The sequence below is a fragment of the Platichthys flesus genome, chromosome 11, assembly GCF_949316205.1.
Source record: "Platichthys flesus chromosome 11, fPlaFle2.1, whole genome shotgun sequence".
Taxonomy (NCBI): Eukaryota; Metazoa; Chordata; class Actinopteri; order Pleuronectiformes; family Pleuronectidae; genus Platichthys; species Platichthys flesus.
Window position 1 is genome coordinate 16,435,758 of NC_084955.1, and position 23,848 is coordinate 16,459,605.

General features: G+C 44.6%; 2 protein-coding genes across 2 annotated transcripts; both read left to right on the forward strand.

Annotated features, from left to right (window-relative positions):
* Nucleotides 1-4,271: 4,271 nt before the first annotated feature.
* efna1b (ephrin-A1b) lies at nucleotides 4,272-14,798 on the forward strand. Its single transcript, XM_062399542.1, has 4 exons — nucleotides 4,272-4,532; nucleotides 12,870-13,165; nucleotides 13,266-13,454; nucleotides 13,576-14,798. The coding sequence occupies exons 1-4, from the start codon at nucleotides 4,435-4,437 to the stop codon at nucleotides 13,695-13,697; spliced, it is 705 nt and encodes a 234-aa protein (XP_062255526.1). The 5' UTR covers nucleotides 4,272-4,434; the 3' UTR covers nucleotides 13,698-14,798.
* Nucleotides 14,799-16,916: 2,118 nt separating this feature from the next.
* Nucleotides 16,917-21,695, forward strand: slc50a1 (solute carrier family 50 member 1). The gene is made up of 6 exons (XM_062399826.1): nucleotides 16,917-17,143; nucleotides 17,415-17,492; nucleotides 18,059-18,182; nucleotides 18,277-18,438; nucleotides 20,473-20,592; nucleotides 20,693-21,695. The coding sequence occupies exons 1-6, from the start codon at nucleotides 17,076-17,078 to the stop codon at nucleotides 20,798-20,800; spliced, it is 660 nt and encodes a 219-aa protein (XP_062255810.1). The 5' UTR covers nucleotides 16,917-17,075; the 3' UTR covers nucleotides 20,801-21,695.
* Nucleotides 21,696-23,848: the final 2,153 nt, after the last annotated feature.

The window sequence follows — 23,848 nt, forward strand, 5'->3', positions numbered from 1 at the left end:
GAGGCCACATGAGTTAAGGAGCGCGGTTAAATATTTCACTGGGACTTGTTTGTGCTTTCGTGTATGTATGTGTGTGTGTGTGGGTGTGTGGGTGTGTGTGTGTGTGTGTGTGTGTGTGTGTGTGTGTGTGTGTGTGTGTGTGTGTGTGTGTGTGTGTGTGTGTGTGTGTGTGACAGTCCCTGGGAGACAGAACGGAGGACAAAGCAGCAGGGAGAGACGGAACGGGTGAAGTGTGCCTGTTGACTGTGCAAGTTAATGATTTCTCTGGTCTGAATAGTGAGACAGTGTTGGTCCAGGAGAGAAGGAGGTGGCTCATTTGCACCCAGCTGAAACACACAGGCAACACTGTTTTGGTTTTGTTTATATCTGCTATGTTTAAAATGTCTTACACTTTGTTTATTTCCCCTCATAGCTCATGTGTTGCTAATGTGGGGAAATTCCTCCCTCCATGGCGACTTTCCAGAGGATGCTCAGGGAAAAGACACCACAACCCACTTTTTGCCCCCCCCCCCCCCCCCCCTGCTGGGTTAAATCCAGACACATGGAGCGCTATTAAGCAAAAGTGTGTCCCCCTGTGTTTGCACGTGTGGGACCACCTGTATGCAGATGAATGGGTATCAATGGAGGCCGGGAGAAATGCCTTTGTGGTGCCAGAGAAGGAGCAGCTTGTCGGAGTGTGCCGCTATGAGCCAGAGGGCCAAGGGCCCACAGGGGGCTGGGGGATAAAGGGACAGAGGGCAGCGGGGTGACAAGCTGTCCATGTGTAGATGAAACAATGCCAAGTGTTAACAAGCCAAAGCTCGCGGTAATGACAGAGGTTGGGTGGACAAAAGGCAAGCATTTGAAATGCAGTCTATGATTAACCAAAGTCAATACGGAGCATATTTCAGTGATCTAGCCTCTTTAAGCCCCTTTACATCCCTAATCATTGTATCATAATGTTGATCATCCACGTGACCTTTTCTTTCCAACGCCTGCTGGAGCAGCTCTCTCCGTGGAAAAGGTTAGGCAGATGAGCACAAATGGCAAATCAGCAGCTGAGCCAGAGGCTTGAGGGCATGATGTGCAATGACGTGATAAAGTCAGGCCAGAAAAAGAAGGCAGATACGCGATCAACAGGATAACATCTAATTTCCTCGCAATGCAGCAACAATGGAGAGACGCGGCGGGGATCAGAGCCCTGCTGCACATTTTAAAAACTCCACCTGTCTGAAACCTGTGCCAGCACATGCCCGTGTTTGGGCAGATGTGTTCATATACGCTCGCAGTTTCTCTAGCATCAACGTTTGGTTCTTGTTATGTTTCGGTGCGTGGCTGACGCCCCAAGTGTTTCCATCCGTGTTTTATCCTTTTGTCACTGTGATCTTTTGAGTTTCACTCCACCTCGTTTTGATTTCTGATTTATTCTCTCCTGTCTATGTTAAGCACTCCTGCCTCATATGTCTGTGTGTGTGAAGAAAACCCCTGTAAATCCTGACACAGAGATCCCTGACCTGCTCTGATCCCTGCCTGGGGCCGACAGTGTACGGGATGAGATTGGAGAGGAAGAAGTTGACTATAGAAGCAGGACTGAAAATTTAATAGGCTGAGGGGATTCAAGTCTTCTTTCAAATGGCTCTTTTCCCACATACCCTTAACCCCTCTTATCAAACCATGTCTTCTATCTGGCCGGATACTCTCCCTTTGACGCCATCTGTTTTTAGTTTTATGGATCTCATCACTCCTCAAAACTCTCCTTTGTCCCCCCAATTAAAATAATTCTTTTGTATTTGGTGGAATCAGACTTTCCCATGTACATGTAGTACCAACGCTTTCTTTGACTAAATTACATGAGTTATGTAATTTGGGGATTCCAAAGCATGTTGACCGACACGCAGCACACACTGAGACGCCCGGAGCAAATTCCCTAGACAATAAACAAGCTGGCTACCGTTTTGCTGGAAGGTTTGTTCGGCTGTCAGGTCTTTCCCCAACTTCCTTTAATCCACTTTTAGAACTGTCAAGCTCTCCATCGGCTCAAACAAGTTTTCTGCGAGTTGCTTTTTTGAGCCATCCGGTGTTCTCTGCTTTACTGTGATTCACAGAAACCCCTGGTATTCCGTGTGTGTGTGTCTCTCTTTCTGTGTGTCTCTGTGTGTCTGTGTGTGTCTGTGTGTGTGTGGGAGGATAGAGTCTAACTCTGAAAGTCGTCTGTGGTCTCTACTGGCAACAACACGATCAAAAGAGCCTGCAGATAAGACCTAAATGTTTGTCTGTGTGTTTGTGTATATGTATGTGTGTGTGATGGGATTTCTCAGCCATACGACTCTCGGCTGCAGCAGCAGAGAGGGGTGTGTGTGTGTGTGTGTGTGTGCGTGTTTGCGTGTGTGTGTGGTTTCCAAAAGTATGTCCTGCTCCTGCTACACCTTTGGTCGTGTGACAGATAAACGCTTCGTGAGGACGTCCCGTGTAGGAGCAGCAGAAGTGTGCTGGCAGCGAGGGACACTTTGACACTTGGCCTGGGTATTGTGTGCAAGTGAGAGCTGGTGGATCCTGTTGCTGGTCATGTGAAGCCGGTGAATCACTGGCTAGTTTAGAAGCTGCCGCGACAGTATTTGCATCTCAGTCATTCCGCAGAGGAAATCAATAAATGTATTTGTATAGAGCAGTTTCTAATGCCAGTAGAGCTAAGTGAAAGAAGATGAACGTTACAAGAATCGGTTTAATCGGAATAACAGGTTTTGCATAAGGAGAAAATATCATTAACTCTTATTCTTGTTTAGTCTGGATTTTTTAATTTGCCTGCTTGTCCCTGTTGTTCTTTATGACACATCTTACTCTCTATCACTTACTCACTCTTCCTCCTCATTTTCCCCCGAATTTTACGGTAACATTGTAAAATGGAAAATACCCCCCAGTGCTTACACCGTGAGTGTGCGCATGAGATCCTCTCAGAATGCTGCGACGTGTGTGTGCTTGCCCAATCAGAGCCTGAGGACAGTCAGACACTCAGTTTGTCTGCACACACACACACACACACACAAACATACACACACACACACACACACACATGCACACACGATGCCCCCTTCTGTCTCCCTTCAGTCCTGGAGCTCTGAACGAGGCAGGGCTCCATCCCTGCCTGAGGGAAGCCCTCTCCTGTTGGGATCACAGTCCTGCTGACACCCTGTGGTCTGGACTTTATCCAGCCCATCTGTGAGGTCGAGTTCTGAACTTACCTGTCTGGTGATGTGGCGTAGCAGAGACTACGAGATTAGACAGACTGATATGATTCTAATTATTTATCTGACAAAGCGGCATCAGTACAGCCAGCGTGCCTAAAGGCCTATAGGCAACAACAACCTGCACGAACGCACACACACTTCTCTGCACAGGATCCTCAGACACAACCAGTGGGACAAATAGAGACAAGGGCTGTTGACAGGGTACATACTGCAATTTAGCACAAAACAAACAAACTGCATAACATTGCACAACAACTCCGCGCATCACAATGAATTGCAACATGTAGTGTGTCACAAAACAATGTAACACATCCCAGCAGCAACACGTTACATAAAAACACAATACAAACAACAACAGAAACCAACGTATAGGACAACGGAGGCAGGAGATGGCTTGAATTTTAAGCTCAATTATCTTGTGCACATTTTGTCAAATATACTGTAATTAAGTACAATCTTATGGTACTTTTACCTTGAGTATCATTTAACAGTACTCTAAATTTCCAACATAGGGAAGTACTGAACATTTTACAAAACATTTACTGACATTTATATAATTTCAGTTTAATAGTGTATATACAAAGCATAGGTTTTCACAGTTTGAAGTTGCACTTTTAAATATTAAACAAGAAGTTTTTGTAAGGAAATATTACATTTGAATGGTTTGCATGCACATTTAATCCTAACTGTACATTTGACTAGACCTGCTGACACCTTTGAGTCGCTATTAAATATTAACTCACATATGTTTATCTTTACATTTTCCCTTTTAGTTGTTTATAGCTTTTTATCTTATCGCCCCAATATTCCGCGTTGACCCGCATTTGTTTATTACGCTCATACATTGATCACCGTGTGTAGTAGCGAGGTTGTTTTTGTGCTTCTCTGGTGTAAAGCGCGAGCAGATGGAGCGCGCGTCTCCCGTGGCTGAGGTGGGCGGTGTATGCAGATTGCCTCGCTGCAATTGGCTGGCACAACTTTGAGGGGTGGAGCCAGAGCCATACAAAGTGCACAAGTTGAGCCCTAGTGGATCAGTCAGGACTTGAACAGTGTTCGGTGACATTCATCAGGTTGAATCGCATTTGCTGCCTCGTCAGAAGCGTAGAATCCACGTTTGGTTCCCGTGCTTGTATTTACGCATCCAGATCTTCGGTAACAGACGCTGCTCACCGTCCGAACTTGTTGTCGGTTCCTTCGGAGAAGAGAAGCGATGGATTTGGCGTGTGTGGTGTGTTTGGTGCTGTGCGTCGGCGCCTGGTTCGCCTCGGCGGAGAGACACAGCGTCTATTGGAACAGCTCAAATCCAAAGTAAGTGCCGACCTGTGCTTTTACGCACGAGTGTATCAATGTATTTGTGTACCTGCGGCGGGCAGCGTGCGTAATGTGTGTGCGTGTAGATGAATGAGTGTGAAGCAAACCCTGTTCCCACTGTGTGCTTGAGTGTTTCCTGGTGCACACAGAGGCGAGTGGATCTCATTTTCACGTTCCCACATGTTAAGTTCTCATCCCAAAGTGCGCATTGTCCCATGTGTGGCCCCGAGGCTGCTCACGCTCCTAATCCGCTTAATTCAGCCTTTTGTTTTGAATTCATTTGACAATTAAAAGGTTGACGTGAGGGTGGAAAGCAGCTGGAGTGTGTCCGGAGTCTGAGCGCAGAGCAGCAGGAGGCAGTAAAAGCGAGACGGGTTTGGGAGCGAATGCCCAGACAGATGGACAGATTCACCACTATATTTAACCGCAACGCATACACACAGACATACTGTAGTAGAAAATAGACCGACGAGTATGAACTTGGCCTGTGACGCTGTCTGCACCTGTGTTTGTGTGTGTTGAGGGTTTGCGTGTGCAGTGTGTGTGTGTGTGCGTGTTTGTGTCATCAAAAGTCTATTAAAGAAAATGACTCGCAGCAGAATAATTTCATTATCTCTTTCATATAGGTGCCAATTCCAAGTCAGTGGGTTGAAGTGGTTTTTCATTAGAGAGGTTGGGGGTGGGGGGGGGGGGGTATTGAGAGATAGTGAGTCAGATGAGTGAGGCGCATATTGCTGTGTGTTTTGTTTTGAGGTCAGAAATGTAATGCTATCCGACCACTCAGTGCGGATCGATGGAGCTTGACAGACGCGCAATAGCGCAGCGCGATTTATTGAGCTTTTAGCGTGGAGCGGCTGATCCCGCCGCTTGAAGGACAGTATTATTTTATAACGAGGCTGAAACACAAGGACCCGCGTCCTCGCTCCCCTGCTGCTCACAGACATCGATTAATCCCTAACACCGAGACGGGGAAAAAGGAGCAAAAGCCATTATGGCCCTTTAGTCTTGTCTTGATTACATTACTGGCTCTCTAATTGTCCTTTAACAATGACAACAGAGGGCTTAAATAAGACCCCCCTGCAACGAGGGAAACAAAGCCCTGATAATTGGATAAGGAGTCTAATGGAAAGTCTTGTTCGTAATGAGCAGTGCTTGTGTCATGGGTAAGTCCATGTGTGACTCAGCGACCTGGGTTGGGTTCACCTGAGTTTTACACCTGAGTCACTACAGACAGAGGGAGGAGGAAGTGGTACAGGTGAGACTCAAGGGAAAGGAGGCTTCACTGGAAGGAACCAGTGAAACCAGAGTGTTTCTGGTCAAGCCTGGGTGGAAATAACAGGGAACAGGAGCTTTAGGTCTGAGCTCTTTAGAAAAGGCTGATAAGCACAAAAAGAAAGCAGAGAGGTGGAGAGAGAGAGAGAGAGAAAGAGAACTGGGGTGGTCTAATACAAAGTCAGATCTTTAAGACTGCTGTCTGTAATCCAGCCCTTGGACAGTTTCTGCTGCTGAATGGAAGTTAAGTAAAGAGGAGGAAAATCACACTAATATAAAGCTATAAGACTAATGCCTTTTGCCAGACACAAACTTCACACGTCATGAGACATTTATAACAAACCTGTGAATTAATGTATTCTGTAGAGGCCTTTTCCTCCTCTGGTACATGTCAAGTACCTCATAACTTATATTGTTTTTTTATTTCTCTGTCATTTTAATACCCACGCACACTTCAAAAACTTAAGTTGTAATGGGGGGGGGGGGGGGGGGGGGGGTAAAGGCAGCTAAAAGCCAAAAGTGACTCCATAATCATCTGACCCCCACATGCCACTGGTGGACTATTCACTGTTTTGCCACACATTACAGTTTAATCGTTTTAACTATTATAATCCCTTCCTCCCAACCCCACAACCCACCCCCACCCCTTCCCCCTTCCTCTCCACCTGCCCCTGAAACCATCCCCGGTGATCAATCAGTCACCTGCTCGGAGGATTACACGGATCTATCAGAGGCCTTTTGGCTGCATCCATGACTGTGGCTAATTGATGCTAATTGATTCTGGGTGAGATTGTGTGGAGCAGTGATTCGTCTTAAGGTGCAGGACAGTGAGCAGATGGCAGCAGCCTGTCCCTTCACAAAGGGGAGTGTAGAAGTGTGTGGCACTGGCAGGACGTGTGCGTGTTTGTAGCATATGTGGATGATCAGGAACTGGTCACGTAATGATTTTGGCTCAAGTCTATGTTTTGAATCAGAGTAAGTGGGTGTGTGTGTGTGTGTGTGAGTGTGTGTTTTTCCACATGACAGGTGGAGAGACATGTTTTTCTCAGTCTGGTCCAGTCTTGTCATTTTAACTACATGTCTCTGCCTGTGTCCTCTTAATGTGTTTGTGTTTGTGTGTGTGTGTGAGACAGAGAGTTTGAACTTGTGATGCCCTTTACAAGCTCTTAACTGGAAGGGCTTTTATTTTTGTTATGGACTGAGAGTACGTGATTGTGTGTGTGTGCGCCTCCACGTCAGAGTCCAACAGGGAGTGGCAGTTACCGTAGGTTGTCTTACCGAGACGTGATAAATGTGTGACTCACACTTACACACACTGGGGGGCGAGAGGGAGGACTTGGATGTTAATATTAGTTACAGCCGGCATTCCACCCCACTGTTACTATACTCAACTCCGTCAGCTGTGTGTGTTTGTGTGTGTGTGTGTGTGTATCTCTGAACCTGTCTCCTCCTCTTTCCATCTTCACTCCTTTTCCTCTGGGTCTCACCCCAAGGCCGACCACTGGCCACAACCCCTCCACCTCTTCACCGACTGATTCAAGCACATTCAACATCTGTTCTTTTCCGCACAGATATTGATAACACTCCACTCCACTGCCTCTTATCTCTGTGTTATTTATCTGCTGTCATCCATTCCAGATAACCTCCCTTTTTTTTCTCCGACTCCCAGTATCTGTACAAGTATCTTTATCAGGAGTTTGGTGTAACGCAATATTCTGTTTATCTCCGTCTGTGTCTGGCTCTGTCTGCCTCTTAGCTGTAATTGAGGCGGTGGGGCCTGCCTCGACACGTACACGAGGCCTAAGGAGGAGTTTAGGGTGAGAGGGGCTTATCCCCCCCCCCTTCAATTCATACTTTCTATACATTTTGTTCCCTCTCTCCTTCTCATTTTCCACCCATTTTTTTTTGTACATATCTCCTCTACCCCAACCCTTCTGTTGTAATCTCACACACACACACATTCTAACATAGATTATAGATCATAATCTGACCATCTGACCCATAGACACAAAACCGTAATCCCACCGGCTTAATTGTACATATATTTATGCTTTTGTAATGACTCTTCCATCACATTATGACCTCTGCGGTGTGTGTGTATGTGTGTGTGTATCTGGTTAGGGGGGTTATTGTGTAAGTATTATAACATTGGTCAACCTGTAATTGTCCCAGTGTTCCATTTCCACCGTAATCCCTCAGATGGGATCAATCCCACCGATCCTATCAGAACAATCAATTCCGAGCACCGCAAGCTATCTCCGTTCATCTTCCTGTGTGAATCCTGTCATTCAATATATGAACAGACTGTGTGTTGATTCCCTGCTGACCGTCGTCTTACCTAACGTACGAGGGAGGATGTACCTGCGCGCATCACAGCACACAGCCGCACTTGAGGGGGAACTTTTACTGCAGTTTATAAACCCCAGTCCACACTTTATATATCTGCGTTTCGGCTCTGTGGACATCCTCCTCCCTCGTCCCAGTATCCGTGCACCCCTGTTTTCTCTCTGCTCTTCCTCTCGCTTCCTTATCTGAGGTCCAGACTTCCTCCCTCCCTCCCTCCCCTCTCTCCACCAGTCCCCCCTCGTTTCTCACAGACCTTCCTCTGTTTCTTTGCCCCAGTAGTTTTCCACCGGAGGAGGACAGAAAAATCTCTCAGGCCCGGCTCTGCTAACACCAGTGGCCTGCGTTATCGTAGTATGTGTGGACAAGCGTGCGTGTGCGTGTGTGTGTGCGTACAGTTCTCATTCATAGCATTTCAGGCATACTTTGGTATTGCTGTCCACTTCTAGCCCAGCATCGCCCCCTAAAGGGCAGAATTAACAGCAAGTGGACTTCTGCTCTACTCTGAGGATGTCTTAATTTTACATCAATTAATTCACAAATTTATTCAGAATAAAAACTTTTAACATTCTTTTTGAATTATTTCTGAACTTCCCCCCCATCTATCAGTTGGACGGACATACACAGGCACACAGATTAACTCCCCCCCCAGCATATTAAACCCTCTATTCATCGCAGACAGAATGGGAGGCTACAAAACGGGGCATGGGGTGAAAAGATTTTAGGGGCAGGCGAGAAGGAGGGGCCCGGGGCGCAGGGTGAGAGAGGGGTGAACTAGAGAAAGGGATTTGTGTTGAGAAATTAGCCCTGGATGAAGAGCCCCGGTATATTATGTCGGCGTTAAGAGACAGGGCCAAATAGAGGAGTGGGAGAAGGGGGATGGGCTGATTTAGAAGGAATAAAGAAGAAGCAGACGGAGGGAGGAGAGAGTGGACAGTGATGGATGGAGGGAGGGGACAAGTTTGGAATTGAATAAGTGAGAAACAACAGCATTGACGTTTTTTTTAAAGCTTTCATCCTGCAAGGGCCAAAGGGATTCTCGACATCTTAACTATCACTCGAGAGCATGCACGTACACATGCGTCCACACACATAGTTGAACCGGCAGACTTGAGAAGGTCCACTGGTTTTTCAAGTTGGAGGAAGAATTGAATATCTCGGAAGCTAATGTGGAAAGACCTTTTTTAGATTGCAAATTAGATTGGCTTTTATGAAGCATCCCACTAGTGAGCAGCTAAATGCATTAGCGCTAGTGACAGCTCCTCGGCCTGTGTGAAAGGAGGTGTGAATCTGCCCTACCACAGGAAATTAACAGGGGATTGAGTGTGTGTGTGAAGCTGCAAGTGGAAATCTGATGAGTATGCCTTGTTAGAACACAGTAAAACATCTAAACCGCAGCCCCCCCCCGTCGTGACATTCCAGCGCGTGCACACTTACTACGGATTACCTGCAGAGCAAATGGTGGTGGTGGTGGTGGGGGGGGTGCATCTGTTCAGTGGTGCTGACTCGCTCCGTGTGTGTGAAACCAATATCTGCAGCGCTGACTAAGATGGCAGTGTGTGTGAGAAGTTACGACTCTGAACCCCGACCCCTTGACCCAGCTGCCAATTTGAAATGCACCCAGGAGAGGGAGTGAAGGACAGAGTTCCAGTGTCAGTGGTTTGACTGAAGCCAGTGTGGGCTCAGGGGACAAATGGAGGGACAACAGGGTTCTAAGGGAGAGCGAGGGGGGAAAGGAAAAAGGGATAGGATTAAAAAAGAAAAGTAGAAGTACAAGGATAATGGTGAGACTTCAAAGTTCCAGTGAGGAGAGCAAAGTGTTGAACAAACCACCTACTGTCATAACCAGCAAGACTACAACTATCGTACTGGTTTAGGCCCTAACACACACACACACAAACACACACACACACACACACACACACACAACAATGTTACCCACTGACGCAAAAGCTAGAGTAGCTCAATAGTGAGAAACATCCACCTTCAACCTTGGCTGTTTACCCACACCTCAGTCACATGTAAGAAATCGCACACACACACACACACACTCACACTCCAACACACAAGAGGCTCCAGTAGGCCTTGATAAACAGATGTGCTCCTCGGCCTGGGGCGTGAGACGCCCTCAATAAGGGTCTTCAGAGAATCCCTCTCCCATGAAAACATGCACACACACACACACAGAGACAAACCAACACACGGGGAAGAGGAGGAAGCTGCGTGCAAAGTAGGTTTGCAGCAAACTCACACACCTGGCTCTGAGTCTCGCACACAACACAACTCTCACGTCGACGCGACTCTCACTCTCCTGAGAACTGCCAGTCGGAGGAGAGGGGAGACGCAGAGGAGTCTCCAGCGTTTGGGAGCTTTGATGAGTGGAGATTTAAAGTTAGATAGTGTGAGGAGGAGCAGAAGGCATTTGGGGGTTTGGCCGAGTCCAAAATGGGGCTAGATTTTTCCTTCTTACTTTACGGTTGCGCGAAATGACCAGGATATAAGCAAAAACATGGACGGTCATATGAGCACACTCACTACACACATCCACTGCAGCCAGGGCAGTGAAAGCTCCACAGGGGGTAAGGTACAGGGGTTGAAGCGGCACTGTGGCCTGCAGCCATTCTGTCTTTGGGGAGGGAACGGGTATAATTACACCCCCATTCATTCCTCCTCCCTAACTTTTCTACAGAACACATTGGCCCCGGACCCCTAACAGCTTTTAATTAGCCAGACCAATGGAGGGCAGGGGGAGGAGGAGGTGAGAAGGATAAAAGGGGAGGGGGGTTCTAAAACGTGTGAGACATGAATGAAATTAGCAACAGAATCTGTTATTGGAAGCTTTTGACAAGCCGTATTTTTGGTCATACCGAGAGGGGACCAGGCCACTAACAAGGACATGGGGGTGTCTGATGCCATACAATTTAAAACTACTCTTTACATCAGAGGGAACCACTAGTGATCCTCCACCGTTTTGTTTTCTCTGACTCCTACTGGTCTTTTTACTGGTTCTGCTAAAAGAAAACACCGACCAGAGGAACAAGGTGAAAGCCGAGATTATTTTTAGCCAATTAGGTCGCAACAGATGTTTCTTTTTTACTTTCAATGAAGCACTTAGCCAAGCACACACACGCACACCCATGAATGCACACACGCAAAGGCGAGCAAACCTACACAGGAGTGTGCACGCACTTTCAAAGAACCTTTTCTTAGAGGGAGCAGCGATTGTAAGTGGAGGATGGTGATCAGCTTATTAGCCCTGGATAACAAGTGTAGACTTGTGCTCGACTAACAAAGCGTGTTTTGACAAGCAGGTTAGCCCTAAATGACACACACACACGCGCGCACACACACACACACACACACTGGCAGGAAGGAGGGGTCAGAGGCCCACATTTGGAGCCACTGTGTCTGTGACTCGACCAGGGGGTCCGAACAGAGGCCACAACAACAGGAGCCACAACATGCTTTGATGCCGGGCTCTCACACACACACACACACACACACTTGCAACACACAATAACAATGGCTGACACAGGAGGTGTTTAGCTGTCACTTTCCCTCTCTATACGACACTCTCTCACCCAAACACAAGCAGTGATTTCGTTTCAACCAAGTTTTTCTTCTTTCACCCCCTTAAAGATGTTATGGGCGTCGCACAAAAATAAAAATATGTCTTCACCTCCCGGCTCTTGGCCGATCGCCCAGGATGTCAGCCAGCCGCGCATCACATGAGGACAGCCTCACCTGCGGCGTGTTTACTTTAAAGGAGAAACGTTGTCGTATTTTACAGGGTTAGAGTTCGTTCATTGCTCAGTCGTGGCTGTTTATTAACAATAAGTAAAATTTCTACTTGACACAACCCCCCCGAATCCACTTTATTTGTTCTCACTGGGGAACATCACCATAAATGTGCCTCCATGCAGCAGGACTGTAACGGATTTATCAGTATTTTTCACCGTCCCTGCTTCATTAGGACACAGGGGGGGAAACAAGGATGGGAAGTGAGCGAAGAGGAGACAGGAAGGCTGAAAAAGAGCCATAAAACTAAATGAAGGGTGAAGATGAAAAGGGAGAAGGAGAGCGGCAGTCTGGCTGTCTCCACCCACTGTGCCTCTGTCTTTGATGAAATTGGAGAGAGATTGAGAGACACAGATGCAGATAGAGACGGCAAATTACAGAAATTACAGTAGTGCAGTCACAAATAGAAGAAACAAGAAAGTAGAGACAGCTGGAAAAGACTTGGCAGAAAGAGTCGCATAGTTGTACAGACTGAAAATTGGACGTGTGGAAGAAGTGAAGAATGTGTTTTGGGCTTCAGGGGTTGCTCCTTTCATTTACCATGTTTTCTGCTTGTAAGCAGGTGAGAAGTGAGTTTCTGTCAGAGAGAGAGAGAGAGAGATGGTGTGTGAGTGAAATCCTGGGTGTGTTCTCCTATCCAAAAACAAAAGTGAACAAGTCCGACCGGCTAATTGTGTGTCAGTGGCGGGTTTGCACAAGCACACACGCCTTGTTTGTGTGAGGGAGTCAGTTTTCTGTTGCTGCAAGTTTCTGTTCATGAATAGCCCTCATTATTATTCCCTGTTTTCTCCATGAGCCTGGGCGTGAGTTGTACGCGTGTGCAAAGAAGCAGACGATATCTGCCCATGCGATTCATGTGTTATGTGAATTAAAAAACGAGGACATCTGTCACTTACCTCCTCTCTTCCTGTTTCCCTGCAGCTTCCTGTGGGATGAGTACACGGTGGAAGTGCGCATCAATGACTATTTGGACATCGTCTGCCCCCACTACGCCCACGGTGAGGTGTCACAGCATGCAGCTGAGCGCTATGTTCTGTACATGGTGGAGAAGGAGGACTACGACGTGTGCAAGCCTCACTCCTTCGACCAGCTCCGTTGGGAGTGCTCCCGGCCCTTTGCTCCCCACGCGCCTGAGAAATTCTCCGAGAAGTTCCAGCGCTTCACGCCATTCACCCTGGGCAAGGAGTTCAGACAGGGAGAGAGCTACTATTATATCTGTAAGTATCAATAATCATGCACCACTGGCTTTTTATCTGCTTGCTGTGCCTCTGATGTTTTCTGGTATTCAAACATTTCCCTCTCTCCGACCTTCTTCAGCCAAGCCAATGCATCACCACGGCCAGGACTGCATGAAGCTGCGAGTGGATGTGGCCGGACACAAAGGCACTGGGAAATCTCACATCGACAAATCCAAGGCGGAGGAGCTGGGAAAAAGTTTCGATGGTGGGAAAATGAAGTTTCCTGCCAACGGAGGAGTGCACAACCCCTCGAACCGGCTCCCAGCAGGTGAGGATTCTCCCCACAAAACACCAGACAGACGCAAAATAGTCACAGCAGGGCCGCGTCTCAGATGAGCTCAGCTGGTTGAGTTCTGAAACTGAAGCTCACCTCCCTTTTCTCTCCTCAGATGACCCTGCTGCGATGGAGCCAAACGTCCAGAGGAGCGTCGGCAACTCGGGCGTGCAGCTGGTTTCCTTCTCACTCCTCCTCACCATGATCCCAGTCTTATTAGTCCCGATGCTGCACTAAAGCTGAGCAGAGCAGAGACTACACCACACCAATGCAGGTCATTGGGACCATGAACACTCAGAGATTTTCTTTTTATACAGATTTTTTTATACAAGCATGGACAAAGCTTTCAGAGTGTGTGTGTGAGTGTGTGTGTGTTTGATGTGTTGGTTTGTGTGCATGAGGAACGTGGATCGTTCCAAAGAAGAAGACCTCAAAGACATTATTTTTTTCTTACTTTATGACGAGGATGGAATTCTCATTAACGACCATTTAAGATCATCTTCAGTCATCACGGACAAAACGGATCAACACACTTGAATCACACGGATCAAAGTTGGATCAGAAACCAGAGGAACCCGTTATTCTCATTATCCTATTTTCAGATCCTCATACCTGTTGGTACAGGTGTGCATGTATAACTGGTCTCAAACTGCCAATAGAGTCATTTTTCTCCCTATTCATGGAGAGAAAATATTGTGTTATACAATACATTATGTAGTACTTTTTTTTTTTTTTGTCATGTAGCACTCAGCTCCCTGTTGTATCCCTGGAAGCAGACCGGTTCTACAGTTTAGTACAGAAAGTGTCACATTGCACATTTTTCACATATAACTCAACACAAGTAAACAAATTAATGACTCATGTCTAAACTACAGGTTCTCTGTCAACATTTTACACATTGCACTCAATATGAAGTAAATTATGCAGATTTTTTGCACAAAATACATCCAAATTAATTTGGATCCTAAATCATAATCCATAATACTGGTTCTAAGTGATCTGGAGCCGCTGATTAAGAAAAAACAAACCAGATTAAAACCTAAAGCGGGATTGTCAGGGAGCTGAGCCTCTTCCGTACTCATCGGTTCTTCACTCATTTCTGTTGTCTGGACAGTATCATGGTATGGTACACTGGCGGATGTTTGCAGATGTGATCGCACTTGCACGTTGTCAAACCTCAAACTGAAGGGACTTCGCGCATTTTATTTACAGTTGTTTTTTTATCTATCATTTTGTAAATGTTTATATGTAAATTTGTACATAGAGAAAACTCTAAGAAACTGTTTTAAAATGTAAAACAATCTTTAGTGAAATAAAGAAATTGTGATGTTATAAAAATATCTCCCTGATTTATTTTTTAAAATCAATTTGTGTATTAACCTACATTGGATCTTGAAATCCCACTTAGCTTATTGAGATTTTGCAGATGGCCATTTGGCAAAGGCTCCGACCCGATAAAATCTCTCCAGCCCCTTTCAGATTTTCACCCCCAGGTCTTCCCCAGCCTCTATTTTCTCAGCCCCCTCTCCTCCGCCCTCCTCATCTCTCATCCCCGGTGACACAGCTTGCCTCGGCTTAGATCTCACAGTCTGAAAACTAAACACGAAAACCGAGAGGGGGACGATGAAGGGGAGAAAGCGCGGGATAGTGCGGGGAGAGGGGCCCACAAGCAAACTGACAACCCAGTGCGAAGGTGTCACTCTCACCTCCTTGGCGCACTTTTTTTTTTCCCTTTACATCCTCTGTTGAAGGAAAGGTGAGCATCCGTCCACATGTTGGAATGAAGAGGAGCAGAGGGCTTCAACCTCAGAGCTGACTGAAAACTGTCAAAAGTCACCATGTCCTGTAAAACCATGCAACATGTACGTTTCTAAACCAGAGCATAAAACGGAACTGTTTGTTTTTCCATAATCACGTCATAGCTTAAATTCCCTGTATAGGGATCACACGCTCTTAGATATCTTGTTGCAATGCAGCACAATAGATCACTGGACCACAGCGTTCCATTGAAGGAAGAGACCAAAAATGGAAGTAGTTATTACTCAGTTCTATATGATGTCATATAGAAATGTTAAAAATTTTAAATCCCTAACTTGCATGCATTGTTGAAGCTAAGTTACAAACACACGTCCATCAATTATTTGGTATGAATATATGGAGAAAGATGAATTGATATAACCTTAAAGAGCTTCATGTAAAAATCATCTTCCTAAAAATGAAAAAAAAAAAATTTAATACAGAGGAAAACACTGGAAGATGAAATGTCAAATAGATGCAAACTCAAAGGACTGAGGGGAAATGACACATTACAGATAATTACAGTTAAAGGCCAAGTCCAAGAGATGTTCTGAGAAATGAAACTTTGCTGAATAGGAAGGCAGCAGGATTTCTGAGTTTTGACTTCATTTATTTTTTCCGGGAAAAGGCAAAATGCATGCTACGCTTCAAAATGCATGTGCTAGTTGTATTTCTTTTATATTTCCTTTTCTTTTAAATGTAATTTCAACATATTCTTCTGTTACTTCAAATGTGTTCTCTTATATGATTTTTTTTAGTAGTAGTAGTATCACTGCTTTTATTATTATTATGCAGAGCATGTCAGATACCAAAAAACAACATGTGGAGGTGAACATAGCATAGCTGTGTGGGCTATTCACGACACAAGGGTAAACAACAAACACTTCACGGCATCAGATAGCGGTGTGCTGCAGTTGACCAATTTGGATTTTACATTTTGCAGCATAAATATTAATATATATATAAAATGATATGAATCACTCAGTCTTCTTTATCCCATCTTCAACTGGTTCAACATGCTACATCAAGAGTTTGAACTAGGTCATAAAAGAGGGAATTCCTCTCTACACTGGTTCCCTGTCAGCTACAGGAGACTGCTGTCTGTCCCAAAGATGAGGGATTAAGAGTTTTGGGGGACATGGCCTTCTCCACCGAAATATTCCCAATACTCCGGAACTCTCTCCGTCAACAGAAATGTTCAGAAAAACCTCTGAAAAAGCACTTTCAATGTGCCTTAATTGTTGTTTTGCTAGTATTATTGTTGTTACTCTTCTTATTGTTATTACCGTTCTTGTTGATGGCAGTGATAATAATAGTCCGCTTTTTAATTGCACTGTTATTTGTGTATTTTACTGTTGACCCTTTGTTAACCTGCATATGACAAATAAAACTTGCAACTCACATTTTATTTTGCATTTTTTACAAACGTCTTTCTATCCTTCTCTTCTCTTTTTGTGGAGTGATGCTCATTCATCCACTTCATCACCTCCTCAAATCCAACATTCTCTTTAACAATCTCTTCAAATCCAACATTGTCTATTCCAAATTATCTCTACGTGATGACGTGGAGCAAAATGTACGCTCACGTTGCAGTATCCCATTGGACCAATCCAGCCCACCGGCTCCAGCGGGGAGCCAATCGCAGGGCGGAGATCTTCGACACACTGATTGCAAACACGGAAATACAGCGAGTGGAGAGAAACGCCAGCGGAGTTTTAGTTCATCTGTGAATTCAAGCAAATTCAGCTTTCGTGACTAAAAGCGCGCAGGACACGAAGCGCAGCTGGTTGTGTGTGTCGGACGTTTCTCTGTCGTCGCATGGATTTACTGCAGCTGCTGTCATGGGCCTGCATCGTGTTCACGGTCGGGATGTTCTCGACCGGACTGTAAGTTTGTCCTGACGACAGATGGCAGCTCCACATCCTGGTTCACTCCTGTTTGGTTTAGTGAGGCTGCTGGGAAACGCGGTGTTAGTGGCGGCTGCTGCATGGAGTTGTGTTGTTGTTGTTGTACCACACAGATACAAGTGTTTATTTAAAGTCACAAGTAACCAAACGTGCATCTCTGGATATGAGTCGTTATTTCTTTCTCTCTGTTCAGACATGTGCGCTATAAATCAAGTTTATTACGATTGTGTGTCTGTGTGTGTGTTTCCAGGAACGACCTAAAGAAGATGCAAGAATCCAAAAGTACAGAGAACATCCAGTTTCTCCCTTTCCTCACCACATGTCTGAAGTGAGTGTGTTTTTTGCACAGCCCTGAATAGCTCTCTGATCCTGTTCAGACTTGGTGTCAACATCTGTTCTTGTTGCAGTGTGAAAGCAGAACAGCTTACTTTGAAGCTTCTCTCCAAACCTTAATATCAAAACTGAACACAACGCATTGACTGACACTTTTCTACGTAGCTGCGTGCATTCATCCATTCAGCCCCTCCTGACTCTGCTGGCTCTCTCTCTCTCTCTCTCTCTCTCTCTCTCTCTCTCTCCCTCCCTGCACAACAATCACAAACCTTTTCATTGGTCACTTCAGTAAAATCCCACTAGGGCTAAAACAACATTAGTTTTCTCCGGAGCACAAGTGGCGTAAGTGATTATTTGCATTTGGGGCTGGGAAGTGAGATCTCAAGTGATCACAGGAGCCACATGCACAACGCATTTTAATTGCAGGTGTTATTACATTTGCATAAAGCTGTCCCAGGTGTGATCTGATCTCTTAGGACAGATGTTAACACCCGATCTGAACTTTAGCTGCTGTCATCGGTTCAGTACCACAGGTGTGTCATGCTTTTCTTCTTTCCATAGTAACCTAGGTTGGTTGTATTATGGGATTCTGAAGGAGGACCAGACGATCACCCTGGTCAACGTTATCGGAGCTTGCCTCCAGATCGTTTACATCATCATGTACTTGAAATACACCAACCAGAAGGTCAGTGCTGCTCTGCAGAACCCCCCCCCCCACCCCACCCCTGTGAATGTCCCGCACATCTGTCTCTCAGCACCGCCCTGCGTGTTTCTTTCAGAGGTTGGTGATGTCCGAGACTCTTGCAGCGGGTATGGTGCTGGTCGGCGGTTGGTTCTACTTCAGCATGTTCCTCCCCGAGGGAGAGACTCAGCTCAACCAGCTGGGCCTCACCTGCAGCGTGGTCACCGTCAGCATGTACCTGTCCCCGCTCACCGACCTGGTACGACTCACGTGCATCACAGACAAACAGACAGTCGGATAAACAGTGCAAAGACAACAGTCTGAACTGCTGTTATCTGGAATAAACAGTGGGGTGATAGGATGGAGAAAAGTATCAAACAGTATCTGCTAATATGCACAAAGTGAAATTAGGTTATGTACAGAAAAGTAACAGCAAACACTTGGAATATGGAAAATAATAAGACTTTTATCAAACTTTCTGACTTCCCTGTTTTACATCACATTTAGATATTAGAGGACAAGGTTAACCCATTTAGCGCTTAAACAAGGGCTTTGGGAAATTATGATTTTCTTCTTCTTGAATAGTTGATTTTTTTCAATTACATCTTGTCAGTCACAACCCTAGTTATTTGGAGTTCATAGCATGGCTATCAAGATACTGCTGTTTGACTTTATTATAATTGTTCCCTAATTATTTTCATATCATATTTTGCATTAGATTGAGTTATTTTTTTGTATCTTTCATTTTAAAACAATACTTAAAGTAATTCTTCATTGCATGATGAACCTTGTCTGAGTCTCAGTCAGCTCATTTCTCAGTGGAAGCTGTTTTTCATGGGAACTAGTGGAGGCTGCTTTAATGCTCAGTAAAACCCAGAAGAATCAGTCAAATGACGACTGGCTGCTTTTCAAAGTGCAGCCATAACATCGCATAGTCCATAATCTTCAGACCTTTGAAAAGTGTTGTTCATGCTCTTCAGTAGCTAAGTAGCCGACTAAAGGAGGAGCTTTTAATGATTTATAAATATAGAGTTAATGTTTCCAGTTAAAGTACAGACCTTCTCAGAAGGAAGTCAGTCTGTACAGCTCGTAAATCATATCCAGGGCTGTAATTCCACATACTGAATGTCAAGCTTCACATTATTCACCCAGCACTCTGTATACAACTGTAAGCAGTATATTATTTCCCCTCGTCTTCATGTCAAGTCTGCACGTGCAGCTTTTTAGCGGTGAAGGAATAAATGCCTTGTTCTCTCTCTTTCCTTTTTTGTCTATGTATCATCTTTTGGGTCCGTCCACAATCCTGTTTGTCTCCTTCCCTCCATCTGCCTCACACTTCCAAATGACCCACAGAGAGTTTCCTGCCTTTCTTTTCCTCATCTGTGTCTTCCTGTTATTGCCCCTCTGTCTGTTTGTTCCTTATCCCCTTGGTTACATTCAGTTTGCTTTTTACAGTTTACATAATGTGATGCTGGTACTACACCTGATGACTAAACCCTAAGCCATCCTCATACAGGGCATTCCAGCACACTCCAGATGTGCCTTTGATCTTTTTAGAAGGAAATTCCATGTTAAGACGATATTCATATAATCATACCGATTAATTATAGAGTTTTGATGACCAGATGTGAGAACGTTGCTAAAAGGAAATCAGATGGAAGAATAAACCGTCATAGAATTACTGTATGTGGGATTTAAACAAATCCATAAAAAAACATTTATCACACTGTACAAACCAGCTTCTTAGGTTGTGACCCTCCACTCTTGTCATAGGTTTGAACATTCCTGCGTTCCAACTTTTTTTCACATCTAGTTCCATGAATTACTTCCTCTGTAATTGGTTAAAACTTTAACAAAAAGCTCAACCTCACATTGTTAAAGAATGAAATGAAAGGTTCCTGGATCTGCTACTCTGTCTGGATCTGCCCAAAATTAAAGAGGTTCTTTCATGGCCCGTGTCTCTTTTTTTTGCATAATTCTGCTGACGAACAAACAGACAATTAGACATCTAGTAGACATCATCATTCAAATTGATTTGGATTCATTATTGTAGGCATCTTAGAGTTGGAAGTCTAATATTCACATTTCTTCTTTTAACTCTGTTTTAGTTTTTCACCAGGTCATGAGGAGGAATAAGTTATAGTTCTATTTGCCTGTTACTACAATTATTATTTGCACATTGCACATTGCAGTCATTTGATTCTCTGTAAATACATAAACATAATTGAATGCAGCATCCAAATACAGTTTCATTGTTAACTAAGTGTCACTGTGCTGCTCTCCTCTCTTTCAGGTGAAGATAGTGCGTAGTGGGGACGTGCAGTGCTTGTCCTTCCCCCTGACTGTAACCACCTTCTTCACTTCATCCTCCTGGGTCCTTTACGGCCTGCAGCTAAACGATAACTATATTGTGGTAAGACGCTTGTGAACGCAGCTTTCATCATTGTTTGATTTAAAGGTGAACCCCCATTGTTTATGTCTTTTCCTCTTCTCCCTGTTTGTGCTCGTCCCAGGTTCCAAACACTCCAGGAATCTTCACCAGCCTCCTCAGATTGTATCTGTTTTGGAAATTCGCATCTGTCAAGCAAAGCTCGCCGTCCTATAAGTCAATGCAAATATGAGAGCAACATGTGAGACGACACATTTCTAGGTTGCAGCAAGGCTCTTGTCGATAGTGAGACAGGGTCACATGATGAGAAACAATCATTCCGCTTGTGACTCCACTTATGAAGTGGAGATAATGTACTGCTTTTGTTGTCTTAGTCATTTTGGGGATGATATGAAGGATAACAGTTACGTGGTTTGATGAAAAAATCATGATGTTTTCAAATATGTTTTTTATTTGGGGTTTACTGTATCTATCTGTTAAACTTGTGACCTGTGTCTACTCTTCACGTCATTCAAGTGCCTTCTATTAGGTCATGAGATATTGACCTATAAAAATAACCATCTGTTCACAATCCCGTGAATTGGACCCAATCTTTGTCACCTTGTATGAGCCAAAGACCGTTTAGAGTTGCAACTTGTTGGCTGCTATTTTTATACAAAATTTGGTTTCCCTGTGAAATGGTACACATGTAGTATCAAACGATGGACCGTACAGCTTCATATTTCTCACCACTGCCGGGTGTGGAGATCCAGATGTCTCTCTGAGTTGTTACTTTGCATCACCAACTAGACTGAATATCAAGTCCGTAAGCTATATTTGTCCAGAAATGTTTTCTATATATTTTGTTTCCAAGTCTTTTTGATACAGGGTTAGGGATCAGATATTATCTAGTTTTTTTGTTAACTATTTTTTATAGATATTCTTCTGAGATTAAATCAAGTGCAGGAAGAGATTAACACTATAAGAGATGTTAACAAAAAATAATCATACTTATCTTACTTGTTGCTTTCATGGGTACTTAAATTGTGTTCGTTTCCTTATTACCAGTAGTAAGGATGTGTGTAACGCAATTTCTTCTAAGGGACGAAATATCTTTGTGTTGTGTAAATAAATGTTTATCATAACCATTAATGACTTTAAGTTTCTGATTTTAAATTTTGAAGATGGTTGAAAGGAGAAAATCTGTGAAGCATGAAGGCTGCACTTGACCTTTGAAGTAGAAGGATTCGTTCTACAGTCCTCTGGTTTTTGTTTTGAACGCAGTAATGAGCCTACATGCAGATGTGTGGAGATAACTCTGTGTGTGTAGTAGGCTGCTTGTGTAAGAGACAAAAAGCCTCGTTTGATGGTGCAGCAGTGTGAATGAGTTTGTTTGTGTGAGTATGTTGATACAGAGAGGGCAGTGGTGGGAAAGCCCATGCCAGAGGTTCTCATCCCATGTGTGTGTATGTGTGCTACACTGGCCTCTCTTCCTGAGCTCAAAGAGCCTGCCCCTGAAAGAGCCTAGTACAGACACAACACAGCATTGTGCTGGAAGGCTGCGTTGTGTGTTATGCAGGAGAGCAGCTAAGCTGAGGAGACTGTGAGTCGGAGATAAATGAGTTACAGTTGAAAGAGGACAAGAAAGAAAAGGGGAAAACTTTGAGCAGGAGATGGAGGGGGCAGAGTGGCAGCGTGCACAAATGAGATAGAAGTTGGGAACAATAAAACCAGGGAGAAGAATCAAAAAATATCACAGGGAAAGTTCAGTTTGATGTGTTTTATTGTATTTGTAAAGTTTAGTAAAAAGACAAAACTAGCACTAGAAAACTAGCTGTTACAGCTTGGCCATGTGTGAATCTGAAGTGAATGTTGTGGATCAAAGTTAAATTCCATGCAAAGCTGTGCTGGGATTTACCTCCTAACCCTCAGATTGGAAGTGAACAGAATCCGAAGCTTCGCCACTAAACACTCGTGCATGTGTGACCGGGCCTTTGTATCTAAAGTGGATGACACATTTCCAACATCTCCGACGATCCAGAATGAAGCCAAAATATCCTGGATAGGAATGCTGCCATCTTGGGTCAAAGAAGTCATTTGGAGCCAGAGTCTGATGAGGGATGGAGCCGCGATAGCGAGGACACGCCTATATACATGTGCTCGACCAATCGTGAGTCAGTCTCATCTGTCAATCATGAAGGTTCACCCTCTTTATATAATCAGAGGAACTACCTTAAAACATGTCGTCCATCTTTACAGTCCATGGTAGGGACAGTGCTGCTTTGAGTTATGTCACCATGTTAACATGCTCACAGTGACACCGCAAACTGCTTAGTATATAATGTTTACCATATTATCTTAACATCTGCTATTTAGTAATACACACAAAATCCACCCAGATGTCATTAGGTGTAGTCTTGAACAGCAGTAGGCTACAGGGTAAATAAATGACAAATGAACTTAACTGAAAAAGCTACAATTTCAGCTAGTGGCTAAACCAATCTAGGTAGCCACTATCTCTCTAATGGAAAGTCACAGTACCACCATGGTCAGTGGGTTTATACCCTGGGTACCACGAATATCTTTACAAAATGTATTGCCTCCCATGAATAGATGTTCAGATTTCATTCTGGACTGTAAGTGGTGTACAGACAAAACAAGTCGGAGTCATCATCACGTCTGCTTTTGACTACAAACCAGTGAGTTGGGCCAAACAACCCAGATTCTGTCCCAGATAATGTGGAGACAGGAGGAAAAAGGAGGGTGTGGAGGACAGGAGGACACATGAGTAGCTGAGGAGTCCAGGAGAAGAGACGGGAGTGTTAGGTGTTGTCTTCTGCTGAAAAGAGACAGACATCAACAAGGTTGCAGGGACAATGCATTGGAGTCAGTCTGGCCCGACACACCCCTCATTAGGAACTATGGCTGTATTGTGAAGAGACACTGTGTTAAATGTTGGACAGGAAAATCAAAGCATGGCCGCGCTGATGTGTACAGGACCTTGGTCCACGGCCAAGTAGGAACACGAGTCCTGTGTCTTGTATATGAGTGTGTGTGTGTGTGTGTGTGGTGGAGTAAGGGTGAAGGGCCGGTAATCAGCCGAACAATGAGAACAGCTCACAAACAGGATCCCTCTGTTTCCTGGAGTAGAGACTGTCTCCTTGAACAACACACACACACACATAAACACACACACACACACACACACACATCGCACACATCCTTTAGGCACATTGGGCACACACTATGTTGTCTCTTACACAGACACTCTTGCTGTCCCTACCCAACAAACACCATGTGT

Excerpts from the sequence above, each read along its gene's own strand:
- slc50a1 (XM_062399826.1), top strand. The coding sequence starts at position 17,076 with ATGGATTTACTGCAGCTGCTGTCATGGGCCTGCATCGTGTTCACGGTC. Across the intron at positions 17,144-17,414 it reads GGGATGTTCTCGACCGGACT|GAACGACCTAAAGAAGATGC; the intron begins GTAAGTTTGTCC and ends GTGTGTTTCCAG. Across the intron at positions 18,183-18,276 it reads TGAAATACACCAACCAGAAG|AGGTTGGTGATGTCCGAGAC; the intron begins GTCAGTGCTGCT and ends TGTTTCTTTCAG.
- efna1b (XM_062399542.1), top strand. The coding sequence starts at position 4,435 with ATGGATTTGGCGTGTGTGGTGTGTTTGGTGCTGTGCGTCGGCGCCTGG. Across the intron at positions 4,533-12,869 it reads TGGAACAGCTCAAATCCAAA|CTTCCTGTGGGATGAGTACA; the intron begins GTAAGTGCCGAC and ends GTTTCCCTGCAG. Across the intron at positions 13,166-13,265 it reads AGAGAGCTACTATTATATCT|CCAAGCCAATGCATCACCAC; the intron begins GTAAGTATCAAT and ends GACCTTCTTCAG.